Genomic DNA, 19,662 nt, shown 5'->3' with positions numbered 1-19,662 from the left:
TTCAATGTCAGCTTATTCATCAACATCATTCATGTGTTGTCCAACAGTAGTGGATATGGCATCGTTGATGCAGCAAAGCGATATAAAGTTATTCAGAGAACGAATGACCATGTGGTAGTTGCACTCATTTCTCAACCTTTGCCTGATTCTGGTTTTAAAGTACTCCAGTACTCCATCAGTTTGAAAGAGTTCATTCATATTATTTGGTAGAACAACAACTATGCTTGGTATCAGTGGCGGCAGAACCGGGGGCAAAGGGCCTCGCCCTCTGAAAAATGTTGCCCCCCCCCAAATCAAGCTGAAACCATTTGTGTTTTGTGTGAATATGACACATTTTAAGAGATATGTCTGTCTTGCCACTCAAAATGCGTTTCAGACGGTGCAGATTTCAAAACTTTTCCGGGGGATCGTGCCACAGGACCCTCTAGTAAGGTCGCGCCTTTGGCGCGAGGGTTGGTGAGCAGATCCCCCTCCCCATGCAAAATGTTGTGCTGTCGCCTCTAGGTATGGTTACTTGTTTCCGGAATTATTGTCTGTCCCTGCAATAGTTAAGTGATAAACGCGGCCTTCAGCACACACAAATACATGGTTAGTAATTATAAGAGTTGATTACACCTCATATATATATATTTGTTAAACTGGTCAGGAATGATAAGCACAGTAAAATAACTGAAAACCAAAAACTAAATAGTACGAGTGTGTGAATGTACGGTACCTGCATATTGTGTTAAGTCGTGGCGAACGATAGAACAATACAGCAAGCAGCGGTCTTTGTCACCCGGCATGATAACCGGCGACATGAGTTCACAAATTGGAGCATCGCAACTGTGCCATCAGGTTTCGGCTATGGTAATGCATTAATCGGCTCATTAATCAGTCAAAATCTCTTTAGCCGCAACCCCTAGAAACTATCGACTATCGGGCATATGTAAATGTTATATAACGGATATAAATCTTACCTCTGAGTATGGGATTCGATCAAATTATAATGTTATAAACTGCAATTATACTATAACGTATCTTCTGTTCGTTTGCAGCTTAAACCATTAACTGCTGAGAGCACAGAAAAGGGTAATGTATAAACATTCTCTACATATTAAATGCAAATTTAATTAGGCTCATCGGGAAAAACACAATTATATTCATAGTAAAGCCAATCGGCAAATCTTCGAATACCGAGCTTTACCAAAACTGTCTAAATGTTCGTAAATAAATAATTAAATAAATAAATAAATAATATTGATAGATGGATGGGTTTCATGACGTATTTTGCTGTGTGAAGTTCGTCCACAATAAAATATTTTGAACTGCAGCATCGATAATTGTATCTGGACACGTTCGATCACACGACTATTTGTTATCATAATACATTGTTGTAATTTTATTGTGTTGTGCACAGCCTTATGAGATGTAATACGTATTCTGCTTTTATAGATTAGCTGCATTGTAATTTTGAGTGCATGTATATTGTATTACATGTTCAATATATAAGTATAAATTTGGTTATGACTAATGACCTCAGATGTGGCAGTGGTGAATCGGGTACACACAATCTAAACACACAGCCAACTTTAAAATTAAGTTATTTGTTTTATTTCAGAAAAACGTGCACTAAAGGTTGCTGTTGGCTGGATCGATTGTAAACGTATAGCTGTATATACACAAAGCCCAAGAATGTTCTTTTTCATTCCAAGTTCCAATAGAGACCTGAATATCACCATTATAATTGAGAACGATAAAAGTGTCTATGTTACTGACAACTATATCTTGAACATGGGCGCGGTAAAATCAATACATATTTACGACAAAGGATTTGAGACATGTAATACATACAAAGTAAAATGGATCTCAAAAGAAGCCATCACTTCTAAGAACGCTAGAATACGGAATGGAAAACCTATATCCGACTATGTTGACAAAGGAGAACAGACTGTTAAAATGCGTAAGTTGTACTTCAATTTGTCAACTTTTATTTATATAATAAATGAAAATAGATATTATTGAAATGAATGACGAAAAAACAAAAAACATTGAAATAGTTAAATGTACTGTTGTGCGTCACGTGGCCGACTACCCGAAGTCCCCTACAATGCAGATGAGCGACACAGTATGCCAACTGAGTGAATCGTGTAATCACTAAATGATTGATTTCAGTATATTGGTTGAAAGGCAACATTTTGATGACCAGTTGAGTAATTATAAACCACAGAAAGGAACATTTAACAATATTCAAGGAAATGACCAGTCTCGAAGCATGATGTTCAGAGATCATCTGCCTAATTGATGTGTCGTGTTTTATCCCCAGTTATATGTCATAGAAATGCTTGAATGTTGGGACGTTGACTCAAAAAAACCTTGGTTGCAGATTGGAAGACACAAATCGATGATGATGTTTCTAAAACCTTCAGTGAAGTTCTAGTATATCGAACAAGTTAGAAAATGTATACACACAATATGCAGGAGAAAGAGTGACAAAGATGGCGAAAATTGATGATGCTAAAATCATATTTTTTGTCACATAGTTACACTTAGAGACAAATTCATTGAGAACATCAAAATATGAGGCAGAAGAACTTGATTTTGTAGTTTCTTTGATTTCAAGTTCAAGTGGATATATCATAAAAAGATCATTATTGATGAAAGAAATATTGGTGGAAAATATACCCGCAGACAAACTGGAACAGACTATTTCTATTCTGATACAAATAGTTGCGCTGACACATACTGTATTTCACAATGTGGTTATTGATTGTGAATTCTCTGCTGGCTGCCATGTAACAGGTTGGTCAAAACGTGACGAAGTCATTACCAAATGCTTCAGCGTGGTATTAAGAGTTTGTTTTCAGGGTTGGATGATACCAAGGTAGAGAATGAATGCACATATGGGGGTAATTTCTGGAATTTCAATAGAGAAGGTTCAGGCCGAAATACAATAGTGTTTTCATGTTTCTTCTGATATTTTTGAGGTATTCTGCTGCTGTAAATAATGCAAGATTTGTTCCGAAATTCAGTGTGTTGTGTGCAGTCCAGGGTTATTCGTTTTTTGCTGAAAACACCCCTATTTTGTAATGGCAGAGTCGAACTAGTTTCACTCCCACTGGGAAATCTGCATTGTTGCTTGAATGAGAGCTTATTAAACACATTTTCCAGCCAGTCACGTGACTTTACTATGAATGTCAACATGAAAAGAGACTAGTCCATTTATCTATCCTCCTTTCGCATCGCTGAACATTTCTGTTTTAGTATACTGGTTTGAAAATGTTGAACATGCATGATTTGCGATGTTTTTTTTACTGAAACTCCACTACTGATCGAATCCCGGGTTTGAAGGAGAATGGCACACCACGTTATTCGTTTGAATACAATGGAGAAGGCTACTACGGTACTCCACTGACGGGATGACGTACTAGTACTGCACGCTACAACTTCGCTTGTGATGTTGCTTGCTAGCCGTGGATTGAATGAATCTTGATTACCGGTTAAAATGTTGCTCATTTGGCGTTGGTAATCTTTATTTGGAGCTGGGTAACGCCGCAACGTCGCCAGCAGAAACCTCTTGGTACTTGTTGATGGTCGTGCCTCAATGGTAATCGCTAATTTTACTGCGGGTGGATCTTCCAAGAGCCCTTCAGGGTTTATAAAACTCAGTCAACATATATCAAGTTCTCTCAATCGTAGTATTTCATGTGATGTACACCTAATATGCCAAAAATGTTGCTGAACGATTTGAACTGGATAAAATTAGCAGATGAAAATTTTGTTACAAAATAAAAATAGTTCAGTTGCCAATGAAAACAAGCCTGTAGGCTGGTTGTCGATCCGCTCCGCTAAAAAAAACAAGCAATATGTTATCGGCTGTTGCCAATGTAGGACTTGAACGTGAAGCTAGCGTTGGTTTATAACTAAAACCGGGCACCGTATACGAAGTTTGCAAAAAACATTCAGTCTTTAGAAGTCACTTTTATTTTATTGCTAGGAGTAGGACGTATTCTGCCATTAAATTTATTATTTCCACCAACCGTTTTGCGATAGTATTTTCTAGATTGGAGACAGCATTTACATTTTATTCAAAGTTGCGTTGAGATTACTTTGATACAGTGTAACGATGTCGGCGCCGGTGATCTCCTACCGGTGTGCAGCGTAGCCAAAGTAAAAGGCATGATTATTTGAACAGTACAAGACTGGTAGGAGGTAATAAATTTAGGGCGAAAGTATTTTTGGCTGTTGCCAGGGTAGCTGTGGGCCAAGATTTTGTTCCAATTAGTGACGGTACGGCTGCCTGTCAGGTATGAACAAAATTAGCCAAGCCAAAAAACAACTCAGAAGAGTTAAAAGCCGTTGCTGGTGAAAAGTTACACCAACGTTGGGGTCAAATTTCTCGGTAATGAAAATAGACATAAAAAACAGTAAATTGTTGCCCACACCCAAGCCGAGGAGAATGAGCTACGTCCGTGCTTTTTAATCATAGAAATGTAGGGTGTGATACATTTGGCATGAAGGTATTAAAAAAATCTGTTTTTGGCAGTTGCCATAGACCTCATTTACATATGGGATGTGGTATTACCGATTTTGATTTCAGAGACAAATCAAAATATACTACAGTACATATGTAATAATGTGGAATACATTTTCAATGTAAACATTTTTTCGCTAAAATAAATTCCAGTGAAAATTTCCCTCATAATATTGAGACTTGTCACAGCACAGTGAGAATTGAATTCACAGGTAATGTTTGAAAACCTTTCATCGAAAATAATTTAAGTGAAATTCTATGCGACTTCACGAGAGTTGGAAATGAACAAATTATATGAAATCCAACCCTACCACTCCATACACAATGTAAACTACACCCCAAAACATCCTTTCACCAGTGTATTCTATTTGACTTCAGGAAAAATTGGAATAAACAAATTATTTGACAACGAACTTAATTATAATTTCAGCACTGATTAAATAAACTCTCTCGTCTTTATGCCAACTCAGAAGTTATTCAATGCCTACATCAGTGATTTCAAAATCTATGTTTCAATCCCAGGAATTTCACTTGCTATTAACTGCATGGGAGTGCCAGTCTTTTATTTTCTATTGTAATGTCAATTTCTTGCGATTACTCGGAACATGAAGCTGTAACCACAAACCGTCTAGGTAAAACCTGGTGTAAGCACCGGTTAGGCAGTCTTGAACTATGCATGTGAAGCCAGCTGAGAGAGATATCAAGTCTTATAGATTTCTAATTGTTTGGTAACTATTTGCTGCAAATGCAACACAAATCAATATAAAAATATTACCCACACATCATTCTACAAGTTACTTGTTTTATGTTAGTTTTCGGGCGATCTGAACATGAAAATTATTTGATTAATATTATCATTTTCTTGAAATATCTATTGACCATTTAGTGACGTTAAAGCAGATTTAAAGTTTAAACGTACAACATTTCTCATAACAGAAAGACCATAGTGCTAAAGATATGGCCAGTCCCCATCGATGGAAATAAACCTTACATATTTTTGTTTTCACTGATATATTCTGGGTTACTCAACATTTCTTCATTCTCTGATGAACATATTTCCAACTAGTCATTGCAAAGATCTTCTAATTTGCTTCACGACAGATTTTACAATATATTGGACACACTGGACGATAATCACAATGCGAACAATGCTGCAAGTGTATAAGGAATGATTCTACAGGATATTCCCAATACTATCTGATATTTTGATGACAACTATGGCTGCCCATGTCTGTTCGTTTGAGTGTAAGATCCGGAAATTGTAGTCTTGGACAACCAGATTAATGCAATAAAAATTACAAAAGATACAACCTGCTTCGATAACGGGACAATAACTTGAATATCTGATATGATATTGTGATAAAATTTGAATGAACAATATCACCATCTGTGGTATAATGTGACCATTTGTTGAAAAATCAAAAGTGGAACAAAATAAAGTTTAATGACAATCAGTGGCACATTTTAAGATATGAATAGCCAAAATGATTATGTGACTATGATGGTTTTATTGATGGTGTGATGGTAGGTAGCTGGTGAATATCTTCCCTTATCTTAACGTATTGACATGTCCCGGACAGATTAATATTGTATTTTATGGTAAAAACGGGTATTACAGAAGGTAGCCTTTGATCACTTGGTAACAGTAGGAGCATATTATCATGTCCGATATATATGACACGGTCAGCATTGATTGGGAACCTTGGATCATCTAGGAACCCTGGCCATTGAAATGGATGTAGTTACAAACATCTAATCCATCACTTACTGAAAACCATATAGATAGCCAAACATGAATAGGGAAAACACCAGATGCTATGTGTGGATACCTATTCCAATATTAATGAAACAAAATGTCGCGTATTTGATTTGTGTGGTCGTTTTAGTACCCGGCGCATGATTAAAAGACAAAGGTTTAAAAATGTATTAATATGTTCTATGTTTTCTCAAGGAAACAGATCCTCATAATATACCATACTTTGTAGCAAAAGACTTGTCTAAGCTGCCGCCCATAAATGTTGATCATATTGATCTTACTTTGTTGTTGAAATCAGCCAATCAAAACGTAACGTTATAGAGCTTAAAACGCAGTTAGTGCTATTTTAACAGTAGATAAAAAGTTGTAACATTCGTGCCATCGAAAGCAAGGTCTGCCTTGCAGTCGCTAATTACTCGAATACACAAGTTCCTTCTCAATGTGAATTAAATTCATTCCTTCACGGTCGCCATTACATTCTTGAGTTAATGATGATGTATTGCGTCACATGGATAAACGTAACAATAATAACTACAAGACAGACATGTTATAATATGTTATGCACAATGTACTGATGCAGAAGGCTTTAAAACAAACCATAAACGTCGCCAATGCCACAAGAAATGTAGCTATGCTAATGTGGTGAACAATGGTGTTTAGATACATCAGTCACCTCTCATCATAGAATGCATAGGTAAGCTAAAGACCTATCCCCTATGCTGGTGAATTTAATTTAAAGTCGTTCATAATTGTCGCAGTGAACGTAACATAGGAACAGGCAAGTCTGTTAAAAGCATCCTAGTTGGGAAGCGAATTTGCATTTGCAAGACTAGACCCAGATACTACGATGATTAAGAACCATATTTCTGACTAATTGAAGGTTTAATGCATGGACTGTGAGTGACTGGAAACTAAGTTTGACACATCATTCTGTATCACCACTTCTATAGTTAATTAATAACTCATTACGTCAGAGCTTAACACTATCTCATACAACCGCCGGTCTGTTAAGTCAAGCAGTCACATTGTCAATAAGCTGTGTCGCAATCATGCTAAAAGCACACTAATTAACCGATAACGAGCTCACTTATCTCTCCGAAATTTGTAATGATTATTGAGCGTTCGGTGTTTCCGCCACCGATTCTCACGCTGGTATTCTTTCTGGTCGCTCTAATGGTGGTACTGCTATGCTTTGGTGGAAATCTCTTGGAGGCAACTTTAAAGTTAAATACTTTGATGACCTGAGACTCCCTGGACCCGATAATACGTTCAATCACTAAAATCAACGCAATTGTTCACAGAAGTACCGCTTCTATTTGAGACTGGATTTACTCCAAAGTCGGGGTTATAACTTCGTCAGCTCTGTGACAGTACATGACTTGTTATCGCATGCAAACAACACAGCAACAACCCGACCCACATGCTCCCAGATCTCCAAACCGGATATCCTGAAACAGTCATCCAGGAAAGTCAGAAAGTCAAGTACCACCACAGACAACATCAGCTTCCAAAATTATGCACAACTTGTCAATAGGACATTTGAGCTTGTTTTCACTTTGGCTACTCTTACCAAGTCATTGCGGTCCCTCATAACTTCAATAACTCTTCCCATCGGCCATGAGTTCCTTGGTGATGAGTTGTCTACCACCAGAACTATATCATCTACTGCCAGGTTTCTCCGAGGTTTCAACCACTTCTGGCGCTCTTGACGCATTGGTAGATACTCTCTTAACCACCGTTTCCAAAACATGTCTGCGAGATATTGGATCTTGCGCCACTTACGGCGTACATAATTATCATGACTTTGGAACACTCCTGGTGGTAAACTCTGATTGGACTGAAGAAGTAGCAAATGATTGGGCGTAAGTGGTTGTAAGTCATTCAGATCATCTGAAAGCTGTGTAATTGGCCGAAGATTTATAATATTTTCCACTTCACAGAACAATGTCGCAAGACCCTCATCATCCTAGTGAATGACTTGTTATTTCAACAATCCAAAGAGAACATTTCGTATCGTTCTGACTTGTCGCTCCTACACTCCACCGAAATGGGACCCAGCTGGAGGGTTAAACTCCCATCTAATATTTCTTTGTTGTAATGCTCCAGAGATTCTACAATGGTTCCACCTATTTATTTCATCACATAACTCATGATTGGCTCCAACCAAATTTGTTTCATTATCCGCACAATCTTGACCTGACCTCTTCGCGGCATGAATCTGCGCAATGCATTAATGCACAAGTCAGTAGTAAGTGAATGAGCCACTTCTAAATGTATAGCTCTGGTTGCCAAGCACGTGAATACATCACCATATCTCTTGATAACACTCCGAGCATGTTTAACTAATATAGGTCCAAAATAATCCACACCACTACATGTGAAAGGGGGTTCATCTGGTGTTAAACGGTCCACAGGCAAACTTGCCATCTTTTGCTCACCAACTTTGGCTCAATATCTGTGGCATACAACACATTTTGAGATAATTCTCTGAATGATTGTATTTGCACAAAGGATCCAAAAGTGTTGCCTTAGCTTAGCTAACATCGAATTCCTTCCTAGGTGCCCAACAGTTTTGTGTATGTCTTGCAAAATTAGATTTTCTACAGGAGAATCCTTAGGTATAATAATTGGATGCTTCTCATCATCTGACAGTGCTGCACGATGCAGGCGTCCACCAAATCTGATAAGACCGTCATCCAGAATTGGATCAAGTTTATAGACACGGCTTGTCTTCTTAACAGTCATTCTCGTCTTACTATGAAGACCTTTGAGAAGTATATCCAACTCATCTTGGAAGTGAATTATTTGTACATACGTCACAATGCATCTTTCTGCCTCTTGTAGTATGTCAATATCAAGAGATGCAGACTTGAGGTTTACTCTGGACCTCATTGTTCTTATCTTGTCATCAACAAGCTGCTCTCGTTTTTTAGGATCTACATTTGCAGACATATTTTCACGCACTTGTTTTTGCAGATTGGCTCAACGTTGTACATTTCTCTTACCAGTTAAGATCCATCCAACTGTCCACTTCAGTGACATCCAGCTTGAAAAACGAGAAATGAGACTACTCTTGAAGCTAGATTGCTCATCTATCAGAACAACATTTGAGAGCTTTTTCACTTCAGGATCCTCATCATGAATCCTCTCTAAAACTACTTGATTCTCTGGCCATTCCGATTCTGGAAACCACAGAAAATCAGGACCAGTACCCCATCGCTTGCATTTTATGAAGTCAGTTATTATCAAACCCCTTGAAGCATCATCTGCTGGGTTTAATTTCGTATTTATGTACCTCCCACTGAGACATCTCTGATCCCTCACAAATTGTAGACACACAGTTATGGAAGCGTGTAGTCTCATTAGTGATGTATCTCAGCACTGACATGCTATCTGTCTCAAAATAGGACTTGTCAATGTTGTAATCTAACTCTCTCTTCAGTTTCTCATTCATTCGTACCGAAAGCGTTGCTGCAGTCAGTTCCATGCAGGGTATCGTCACTTTTTTAAGGAGTGCAACCCTAGATTTCCCCAGAAGTATAGGGCAATGAATTTCTCCTCTCTTATTGACCAGATGCAGATACGATACCATCCCATATCCTTGTTCACTGGCATCACTGAAATTATGTACTTGGCATGAAAGTACTTCACCAAAATGTTTAGGTTTATAACACCTCTCAACTGAGAATGACTCCAATTTTGGCAAGCCAGACAGCCATTTATGCCACACCTGAAGACCAGCCCCTTCAATAGGCTTATCCCATCCACTGCCTTACTGCCACAAGCTTTGTAAAAGTATTCTGGGAGTATAAATGGTGTCTCAAGGCCGAGAGCATCGTAGATGGAACTGACAATGGACAATATTTCCCTCCTAGTGGTTGGTTGGTCTTGCACAATAATCTTGAAGCCAAGCATGTCTGGTTCAACCAACCAAAACGCCCCTAAAGCACGCTCAACAGGAAGATCGTCATAGTCGAGGTTAAGTTGCTTAACTTCCTTAGAACGCTCTTCAGTCTGAATCGACTCAAGGTTAAACCCACCTCGTTGACACAGATCTCTCAGGTCGTGTACCAAACTTATAGCCTTAGTTTCAGATTCTACAGACTTTAAACAGTCATCAACAGAGAAGTTTCTGAGGACTGTATTCACAACATCTGGACCAAAGTAGTTTTTGTTGTCTTCAGCAGTTCTTTGAAGTGCAGTATTGGCACAGCTTGGGGAAGATACCGCCCCAAACAAATAAACTGTCATGGCATATACTTCCGATTGTCTGTCTAAGTCACCATTAGGCCACCACAAAAACCACAGATAGTCACAGTCATCTTTTGAGATCCATACCTGATGAAACATTGCTTCAATGTCAGCCATCAAAGCGACGGGCTCTTGTCTGAAGCGTAGCAACACACCAAGTAAGTTGTTTGTTAAATCTGGCCCTTGTAACAGATGGTCATTCAATGCTGTCCCCTGGAACCTGGCTGCACAGTAAAAAACAACACGTATCTTCCCTGGTTTTCGTGGGTGGTAAACACCGTGATGAAGAACATACCTAACGTTACTTAAGTTTATCTTCATGAACTTTCACTGCATATCCTTTACTTATAATGCTTTCCATGAAGGCTGTGTAATCCATGTAGAATTCAGGATACTTTCTCAACTTCCTCTCAATACCTTTAAGTCGTTTGGTAGCATATTCTTTGTTGTTCGGCAGCTTCACATCATCATCTCGAAACGGTAAACTTATCTGATAATGTCCATTAACATGACTGATGGATTCATTAACTTTCATTGTGAACATCTTGTCTTCCTCAGAGGGCTCCCTCTTGTCGTCAACTGCACGCTCAGGAAAATCAAAATTTATAGAGCTTCTTACCATAAGGTCCAACTGCTTCAGCTCTTCTGATTCCTGTACAGCAATGATATCAACTCTGTTAACTGTGTAGCTACCTTGCTCTCTGTTATCTTCACCGCGAACTACATTTCACAAAGTCACCCAAGACGAGTTCTGGAGGCATGTGGACTACCTTGTGGGCCGGTGACTATTTCCAGAGGCGTGTATGCATCTGGTATCGCATTCCCAGTCAACAAACCCACATCAGCGTTAATCTGGGGGACATGAACTCCCTGAAGATGGGACCAATGAGAAATATTATCCTGGGTTGGAATGTAATGTCGAGACACTGGCTTCGTATCCTTTGTGTAAACCTTTGGAAAATCAATAGCATTTTTACATTGGAGATCACACATTTCAAGACCATGAACAATATAGGTGTTCATGACATGTGGTACTCCCATAGTGTCAAATGTAATCTTCACTTTTCTTTCGTTCAAACCAAGTTTCCTTACTAAACTCTCAGTACAGAAATTGATGCTGCTCCCAGGGTCGAGAAATGTGTAAGTTTTAATTGCCTGGCTACTATGCTTAACTCGTATTTTCACAGGAACAATTGTCATGGTACATTCACCATCTATGGCCCCCATATAACACTGTTCCTTTGAAGCCATACTTGCCCAGGCACTCACAGGTCCAGGCTCAACCTTTGAGTTACCACCATTTCGTATATCACCATTCTGAGATTTATCCTTTTCTTTAATATGTAAAAGTGTGGGATGCAGTCCTTTGCAATGTACACACTCTTTAAACCGACAGTACTTCTTCTGGTGACCTATTTTGAGAAATCCAAAGCAGAGTCCCTTGGACTTCAAGTAACTGATTCTGTCATCGTGTGATTGTGCTGTCAACAGGCGACAGGCTTCCATAGCATGACTTGTATCTTCACACAATATACATGGCATGTCTTGAGGCTTCCTTGCTTGCTGAACATCAGTAGCACGCTTCTCATTCTCTTTATAACAAGAGGTTTCCTTTGGGTCTTGTTTCTGAGTATTTTGTTTTGCATCTGTAACCGTAGCAAAACTTGCCTTAGATGCTCTAGTTTGTTGTCGTCTTTGGTTGCCGTTCTTGTGTTTGCCCTCTTCATGGTCATATATAGGGTCTTTGACCTTTTTGGCTTCTTTCTTAATGAACTTTACAAGGACTCCAAGCTCAACAATATCATCCCTTTCTTTAATGCCCTGCACAACACTTCTCCACTTATCCTGTAGACTGAATGGTAACTTCTTAACTAGACTTGCCATGTTTTGGAGAAAATTGTATTATTCTCATTGCATCAATACTTTGAACACCGTAGTCGCATTTTTGTAGAAAACTGGAAAACGCATCCAATGCCTTCACATCATGAGCTTTTATGCTTGGCCAGCGTAAAGCTTCTTCCACAAATGAGTTGGCAATCACCTCATTATCACCATTCCTTTCTTCCAGTTCCCTGTGGGCAGCGGGGTATTCCTGTTCTGGACTCAGATTACCATACCCAGTTACAATCTTATTTGCTTCTCCCAATGTGTATAATTCTAAATAATTCATCAGCTCCTCTGCGTTACTTGTGTTAGCTACAACTCTGGAAGTGAACTGACGCATGAACATTCTATATTCCATAGAGTTACCACTAAATTTGTTGATGTCGGATTGTTTTTTTTTTAATTCCCGCACAACTGCCAAAATGACTTCACCGGATGATTTGTGATCAGAGACAAGAGAACCGGAATCAGAATCACTCCGAAGACTACCCACGCGGCGCATGTCATGCACACTGCCCGCAAAGCTAGGGCCGCAATTATTATGCACACTATCACCCCGCGCATAATGCATAGAATTCGCGCTGCGCTCATCAACATGCTAGTCACATAAAATGAACTCACCTCTATCCAGTGCTGGTGCCTTCGCAACTGATCTTAACTCATCATGTTTCAAATCTTTGACAGGCTGTTCATCAATGCAAAACATTATCTTGATACCTTGAATCATATTGTTCTCATTTTATCACTTGATATCTGTATAGTATATAGTCTCTACTCAGCTGATCATATCCATTTAATTCAAATTTATCAAGAACTTTGCTCTGCGATGGCCATCTCTGTTTCCAAGGCTAATTTTTCCTCTCGCAACTTTAATGCTATTTTTGCTTCTTCTTGTTGAATTCTTTCAATCTCCAGTTTCTTGCGCTGGTCTAATGCAGCAACCCTAGCCAACAATTCTGCTTTACGCTGTTTTTCCTTCAATCCAGCAGCAGATAGTGAACTGGATCGAGAAAAGGCTACACTACTTTGATATCTTCCCAATCTATTTTGTGTATAAGTACCAAAGGGTAAAGATATCACAACACATCTTAGAAATACATGGAATTATACGCAGTAGATCGTAAAGCGTAAAGACTAGCGTTATCGGTAATGACGAGTCACATGTATACGAAGCAATGACCTCAAACAAACAAAAGTCAGCAGTTCGTAACAAAGAAATCATATGTATGCTCACCGTAATATTAGGCTCCAACAACCAACTACCTAAACTTCGCTTAGTGTAGTTTGCTCGACTGCTGTAATTCATGCAAATGCGTCAAAACACCAGCAAGACATGCTGTGATCCGTCATTTCTCTCTGCTATAAATGGCCACTTTACCAAATCTCAACTACAGAGGGCGATACACTGTACAATAGCAAATTTGTATAACGTTATTTGGCCATAACAATACAGTAGCGATGCACATAATACTACGTGTTGGCTAGACCACTGCATTTCATCTGTCAGTGCGCAACGTTTTATCTTCTATTAATATTATATATAACTATGTAACTTCCGATCACATGCCAATATCAATTACCAGTTCTTGGGATAAGGATATGTCGTGGCCTGTGGCAAAGCAGAGACATGAAACGAACCAAAGTTGGCAAGAACAAACAATAGACTTTACTTTATTCACAAACATGGCTTTACCAACCAACAAAGCGCATGCGTGAACTACAAGAGTGGGAAATACCCCAATAAAACCAATACACCACAGGATTGTAACACGCTAATATAGTTTAAATTCTTCAGATTGTACTTCTCTCGTATTTGTTGGCCTAAACTCGTGATCAAATCAATCGATTTTCGCTATATACAGAATCTTATCCTCATCGAATTAATCTTCAAGTGAATGTGCTGAACTTCACGGACGCTAACTGTCAGAACACACATCATAACAATCCAATTAGGACTTACTATGATGACATCGTCAGCTCGCTTAAACAAATGAGTCTTTTTGTCGTATGAGTTTTCAATCGTGCAGGATTGCACTAGGTCAGAACGACCTGTGTAAAAACGAGCATGAATTCGCTTGAAAGTGTTTCTGGTTATGGTGTGTTGTGGAAACCATGGCAAGGTGTTATTTATGAAGTCATGAGGTCTTCGGGAAAAAAGCTTGGAATTGGAAGGTGTACGTTTTTATGTATTCCCATGTGTTAAGCACAGATAATATTTTGACCCTTCCACTCATATAAGAGTTTCTTACTGTTTTCTAATTGACCATCGCCCATACTCAAGTTCCTAATCAAATAAAATGAAGTTTTCCATAATGAGCAAGTATTTCCTTTGCAGGTTACCCAAAGAGTAACTTAGATGCAATGTTGATGGGGGGAACCACCTATTTATGTCATTTATGTTCACTAACCTGAACCTGGTATTCAAATGTGAAAAATACACAAAAAGGGGTTAAGTGTGTAGGAATTCGTTCAGTTTAAATCTACATAACACAAACCTCATACGCATAACTTAATCCTGAATTGCATAAAGTAAAACACATGGAAATTAACCGATCAATGCCATGTCATTTGTTATGAAAGATTAAAAATAATTTATTCTTGATTTCAATGGCAGTCGTTTAAATAAGATTAGCAGTATTTCAGTGAAAAACTGATTTTTATCCAATTTTCACTGACAATTTTGAATAAAACATTAACTTGTGTTTTTACATCCGAACCTCAATACAACAGATTGTAGTATTTGTGGGCAATGTTAGATTAGGTTAAATAATAAGTGCATAACCTTGGTGGATACATTACACAGTTAACTATGTCTCAAATTATAATAATTGGGTGTATTCAATGAGGTACATATAGATCACACAGTGGGGTTTGAGAGAGCTGTTGTTAATCCCTCATTGCTGGTCTGTCCACGGTGCGCCTGACTTGACTGCCTCCTTTCTACTAATTACCTTCACATCTTGTTACTGATAATACACTTAACTCCATACATGGCAATGACCCTGAAGACTTGAACATGTGCTTCTGTTTACATCAAGTACTAGTGTGCATGTGCCTTTAGTTTTGAATTTCTAGCTTCATAGAATATAAGTTATAGTTATATAAGTTGTAGTTATGCCTATAACACAAGACTACAATATAATGTTAACTTGATAGTCAACTTAATTCTACCAGCGCCCCCTACTTAGATATCTAGTTGATCAATTACATTAGGTTTACATCGGGTCTCTATACTAACTGACTTTTACAATTGTGGCTCCACATTCTACCCTCTCTAAAACAATGATAAATGACATTTGATAATGACATTTGATAAACCTATGGCAACATTAACACTAGTATCTTGAAGAATGAAAATGATTCTCGTTTAGTATCTTTTATCACGCAAGTTCCATTGTGCACATTGTACATGTTAGTGCGTTTCATTGCTGGAATAGTTTAGCAGTCTATTTCTAAGGTAATCTTATCGTTACTACACAGTTTCCCTGTACATGTATTGTATATAACAATGAATGCTGTGGCCATCAGAAACACATAGTCAAAAGATTACAAAAATCATCTTTTTGAAACAAATAGTGGCTGTTTTCGGTGCTTAAAAGTCACATTGTAAAGTAACAGTTCAACTACTTGAAGCAGTTATAATGTCCACAATTCAGTCTGACTACTAGTATTCTTAGCAGTAACACTCATATCCATTTTTTGTACTCCTGAAGTTAATCCAATGGCCTTATCACAGTGAATAATTCCTGATTGTATTGTTTCCAGCGATATTGACACCAACTGTGGTTAAATTCCCAATCTCGCTTTCCAGAGTTAATTGTCATCAGTTAAATTCATATTGTTCTTCAACTCTGCTGACAGATTTTCATTACATCCAGTAAATAAATTAATCCCATGATAGTGTCTCTTATTTTGTTGAGGAATACATATCGGTGGTGATGTATATGTGTTTTGTGCCATACCCATGGCACCATTGGTGTATGATCCAGTTAAAATGGAGTGAAATGTGTTTTACATACTGCTGTTGGGTGCACTAGGGTGGATATATTGTTCACCATTGCACTGCTGACTACTAGATTTATATGCTTGAATGTTGGTTGGTTGACCAAGTGATGTATAGGTCAACGTAGATGATGGTCTTCTCTCTCTTGTTGAACATCTTATTGTTGGTTCATCCCTCTCATAGCCTACTTCTGGATGCTTTGGTTCGAGATCGGAGTTAGCTGGAATACCTGAATTAAGTCTCTGAGTTTGAGGTTTAGACATGGGTACAGGTAGAGATACAGTATATTCAGTGGTACCCAATGCAGAGTCTGGTTCAACTTCAGAAAAGTTTGGTTGTTGAAGTACACAAACACCAGCTGTTGATATATTCAGCTGATATATTCCATGGGTGTGATGTTTCAGTATTTTCTAAATTTCTTGGTGATCTCCTGGCTTCTGATTTTCTACTCGATTGAGGAACTAAATAATATTTATCCTCTTAAACACTTGATGTATCAGTGAAATGCTTGAAATTATTATTTTGTCGTGTTACTCATCTTCCCCTGGTGCCCACATGATGTGAAGTTTCGACTGGTGGTATTGGAGGAATTTCTAATGGTATCCCATTACAAGGTAACAGAAGGTTAAGATGTATAACTCTGGGTCATTCATCACCATTTTCAGGTTTCAGTTTGTAGACTGGGCTGTCTCTCCCCTTACTCTCCATTACAATATGAATCTTGTTTTTTGCTAAGATTTCGTATCAACCCGGTTGAAGAATAGTACTATGTATTTTACTGTCAGAAAACCTCTTCCCTCTCTCTGCATGTTTGTTTTCACTTTCACCTGCCAGCTTATATGTCTCGTTTATACTAATCTGCCATCTGGAAATCTTGGTGACTACCAGACTGTTCTTTTTCCCCAAGTTGAAACAGTACATCCACAGGTAATCTTGGAGATCGTCCAATAACAACAGATAGTGTAGTGAAAATCCAGTTTCGTCAATTCTAGTGCAATTATAGGCATGTTTATTGATTTTCCCATCTAGATTTCTGTTCTTTTCATCCTTTCTACCTGTCCGTTCCCCATAGGGTTATATGGTGTAGTCCTTGAAGCTTTCACTCCAGCCACCTGCTTTAATCTTCTGAACAATTTATTTTCGAATTCAACTCTCTGATCATGATGATTTGTTGCAGGGTACCCAAAGCGTGGAATGAAATCATTATCTGCTACTGTTTTCACAGCCTTGTTTGTTGTTGAGTAGGCTTGTACAAGTAGCAGAATATATTCATAAGTGAAGGAAATCATTAAATACCATTTCAAAGGATGTCGTTGTGGTGATGTTTACTATGGTACTTTTACGTGGACAATGGTGGTTTCTGTTTGATGCATTTACATTGCTTGATTATGTATTTCTCAATGTCTCTCTACATGTGTGGCCAATAGAATCACTATCTGGCCGAATTTATAACACGCTCCCAAATGTCCCATTTCTTCATGGAGTTCTTTATATATTAGTTCCTTGTACCTAATAAGTTGAATAAGAATAAGTTGAACATCTGATGACGTACACCGACGTAGGATACCGTTTTCATCAATCAAAATGTGTTCCACTCATGCATAAGAGCTTCACACTCGTGTGACTCCCCTCTGCGCTCTTCCTGTATTGGGTAACAAATCTTTTGTTCGTATTGATTTATTTTGTTATCTGCCCCATCTTCTTGTTGAGCCATCATTATTTGAGGTATCGCCATTGGTATTCTTGAACATTGTGAGGCAAAGCAATTGCAGTGCTCAGTCAGCTGTTCCATCCCGGATAGCGTTGGCTAATTGTAATGTAGCACTAATTACATCTTGGGAGACCTATTTCAGCCTATTTCTCAACTTCTATTGGCATTCTTGACAGTACATAAGCATCGATGTTGCATCAGCCTGGTTTATATTTTATAGTGATTAAATTAAAGTCTGCCAACTCTGCTAGCCACCTGTGTCTTGTTGCATTCAACTTGGCTGTCGTTAAGACGTATGTTAAAGGATTGTTGTCTGTATAAACAATAAATTATGGGCCATAGTACAACTAATTTCTGAATTTCTTTATGACAGCCCATTTCAGTACAAGAAATTCTGGTTGTCCAGAATGCATGTGATAATTAGTAACTGAGGTAACTAAAGTGTCAGATTGAAGTCAGAGTATCCTAATATTGGTGGGTTTATAATTTGATCCAAGTGTGTGTTCAATATCTGTTGATGATATTTGCCCCACTGTATTGGATGATGTGATGATGCCTGTTCTTCCGCCTTCCTGCTTAGCTACTCTAGAATAGTCATTGATAAATTAACAGAAGTAACTCAGTAGCTGGAAAAGAAAACTGTTTACAAACTATTTTCAACATATTATGTGATCAGTGTGGTTTTGAAATTGCTAAAGATATGCTGGAAAACGCTCACAGAGTCCCCACAGTTAAACAGGCAACTAACTACCAATGCGGATCCGAATAGACCTGCTCGTCATATTATTGTCAAGTTGTTGCGTAGGCCTCAGCGTTTGGAAGTGTTCAAAAAGGCGAAAACGTGTCTCCGTGGTAACATATTCGTGACGGATGATTACTGCCAAGCCGATTATAAATTAAAGCGTGGGTTGAGATCAGTAATGGAAAATGCGTATACAACGGGACAAAAAAAACATACTTCAGTAATGGTCGATTATATATTAACGGTAAGCTGTATGTGACAAATAATTAAATTAAGAATCATTATTTGTGCATTGTTACCACTGCTGATTTGATTTTGGGACAACAAAAATACAGTCCTCGCTTTGTATGGAGTTTATTATATTAATTACCGGACGGGGGTAATTATTATCACAGCTGGTTTGTTTTACAGTATTATGTTTAAATTTTGCCTAGCGGATGGATAGTTAAACCCATTCTATTCTTTAGTGTTTTGGGTTTTTCACTTTTTGTTTTATTTTGTTTTTGTTTCGTGGGAGTCTGTGTATTATTATCAGAGTATCTTTTTATGAAATATGTAATCATTGTGAGACTTATGCCAGAATTGAATTTTATTTCATTCAATGTACGGGGATTACAGGGATATAAAAAACGAATGAAAATGTCGAAACTCGAAAGCTAATATTATTCTGCTTCAAGAAACGCATAGTCTAGAAAAAAATGTCATTTGTGGTGTTCACAGATTAAAGGTAATGTGGTATTTTCTCACGGGACGGGGGGGGGGGGTCAAGGGGTATCATAATAATTATTAGAAATATAGAATG

The 19,662-nt window shown here is 38.2% G+C and overlaps 1 protein-coding gene across 1 annotated transcript in view; it reads left to right on the top strand.

Annotated features, from left to right (window-relative positions):
- Nucleotides 1-19,662, top strand: part of LOC102805556 (uncharacterized) — a 115,283-nt gene that overhangs the window by 17,101 nt on the left and 78,520 nt on the right. Inside the window, exons 2-3 of the mRNA XM_085496453.1 lie at nucleotides 1,038-1,071; nucleotides 1,601-1,942. Of these exons, the coding sequence (XP_085352579.1) occupies nucleotides 1,038-1,071; nucleotides 1,601-1,942 (376 nt within the window). The remainder of the gene's footprint in view (nucleotides 1-1,037; nucleotides 1,072-1,600; nucleotides 1,943-19,662) is intronic.

The sequence above is a fragment of the Saccoglossus kowalevskii genome, chromosome 1, assembly GCF_978046115.1.
Source record: "Saccoglossus kowalevskii chromosome 1, keSacKowa6.1, whole genome shotgun sequence".
Taxonomy (NCBI): Eukaryota; Metazoa; Hemichordata; class Enteropneusta; family Harrimaniidae; genus Saccoglossus; species Saccoglossus kowalevskii.
The sequence above is the reverse complement of the archived record's forward strand: the minus strand, read 5'-3'. Positions and strand labels throughout refer to the sequence as shown.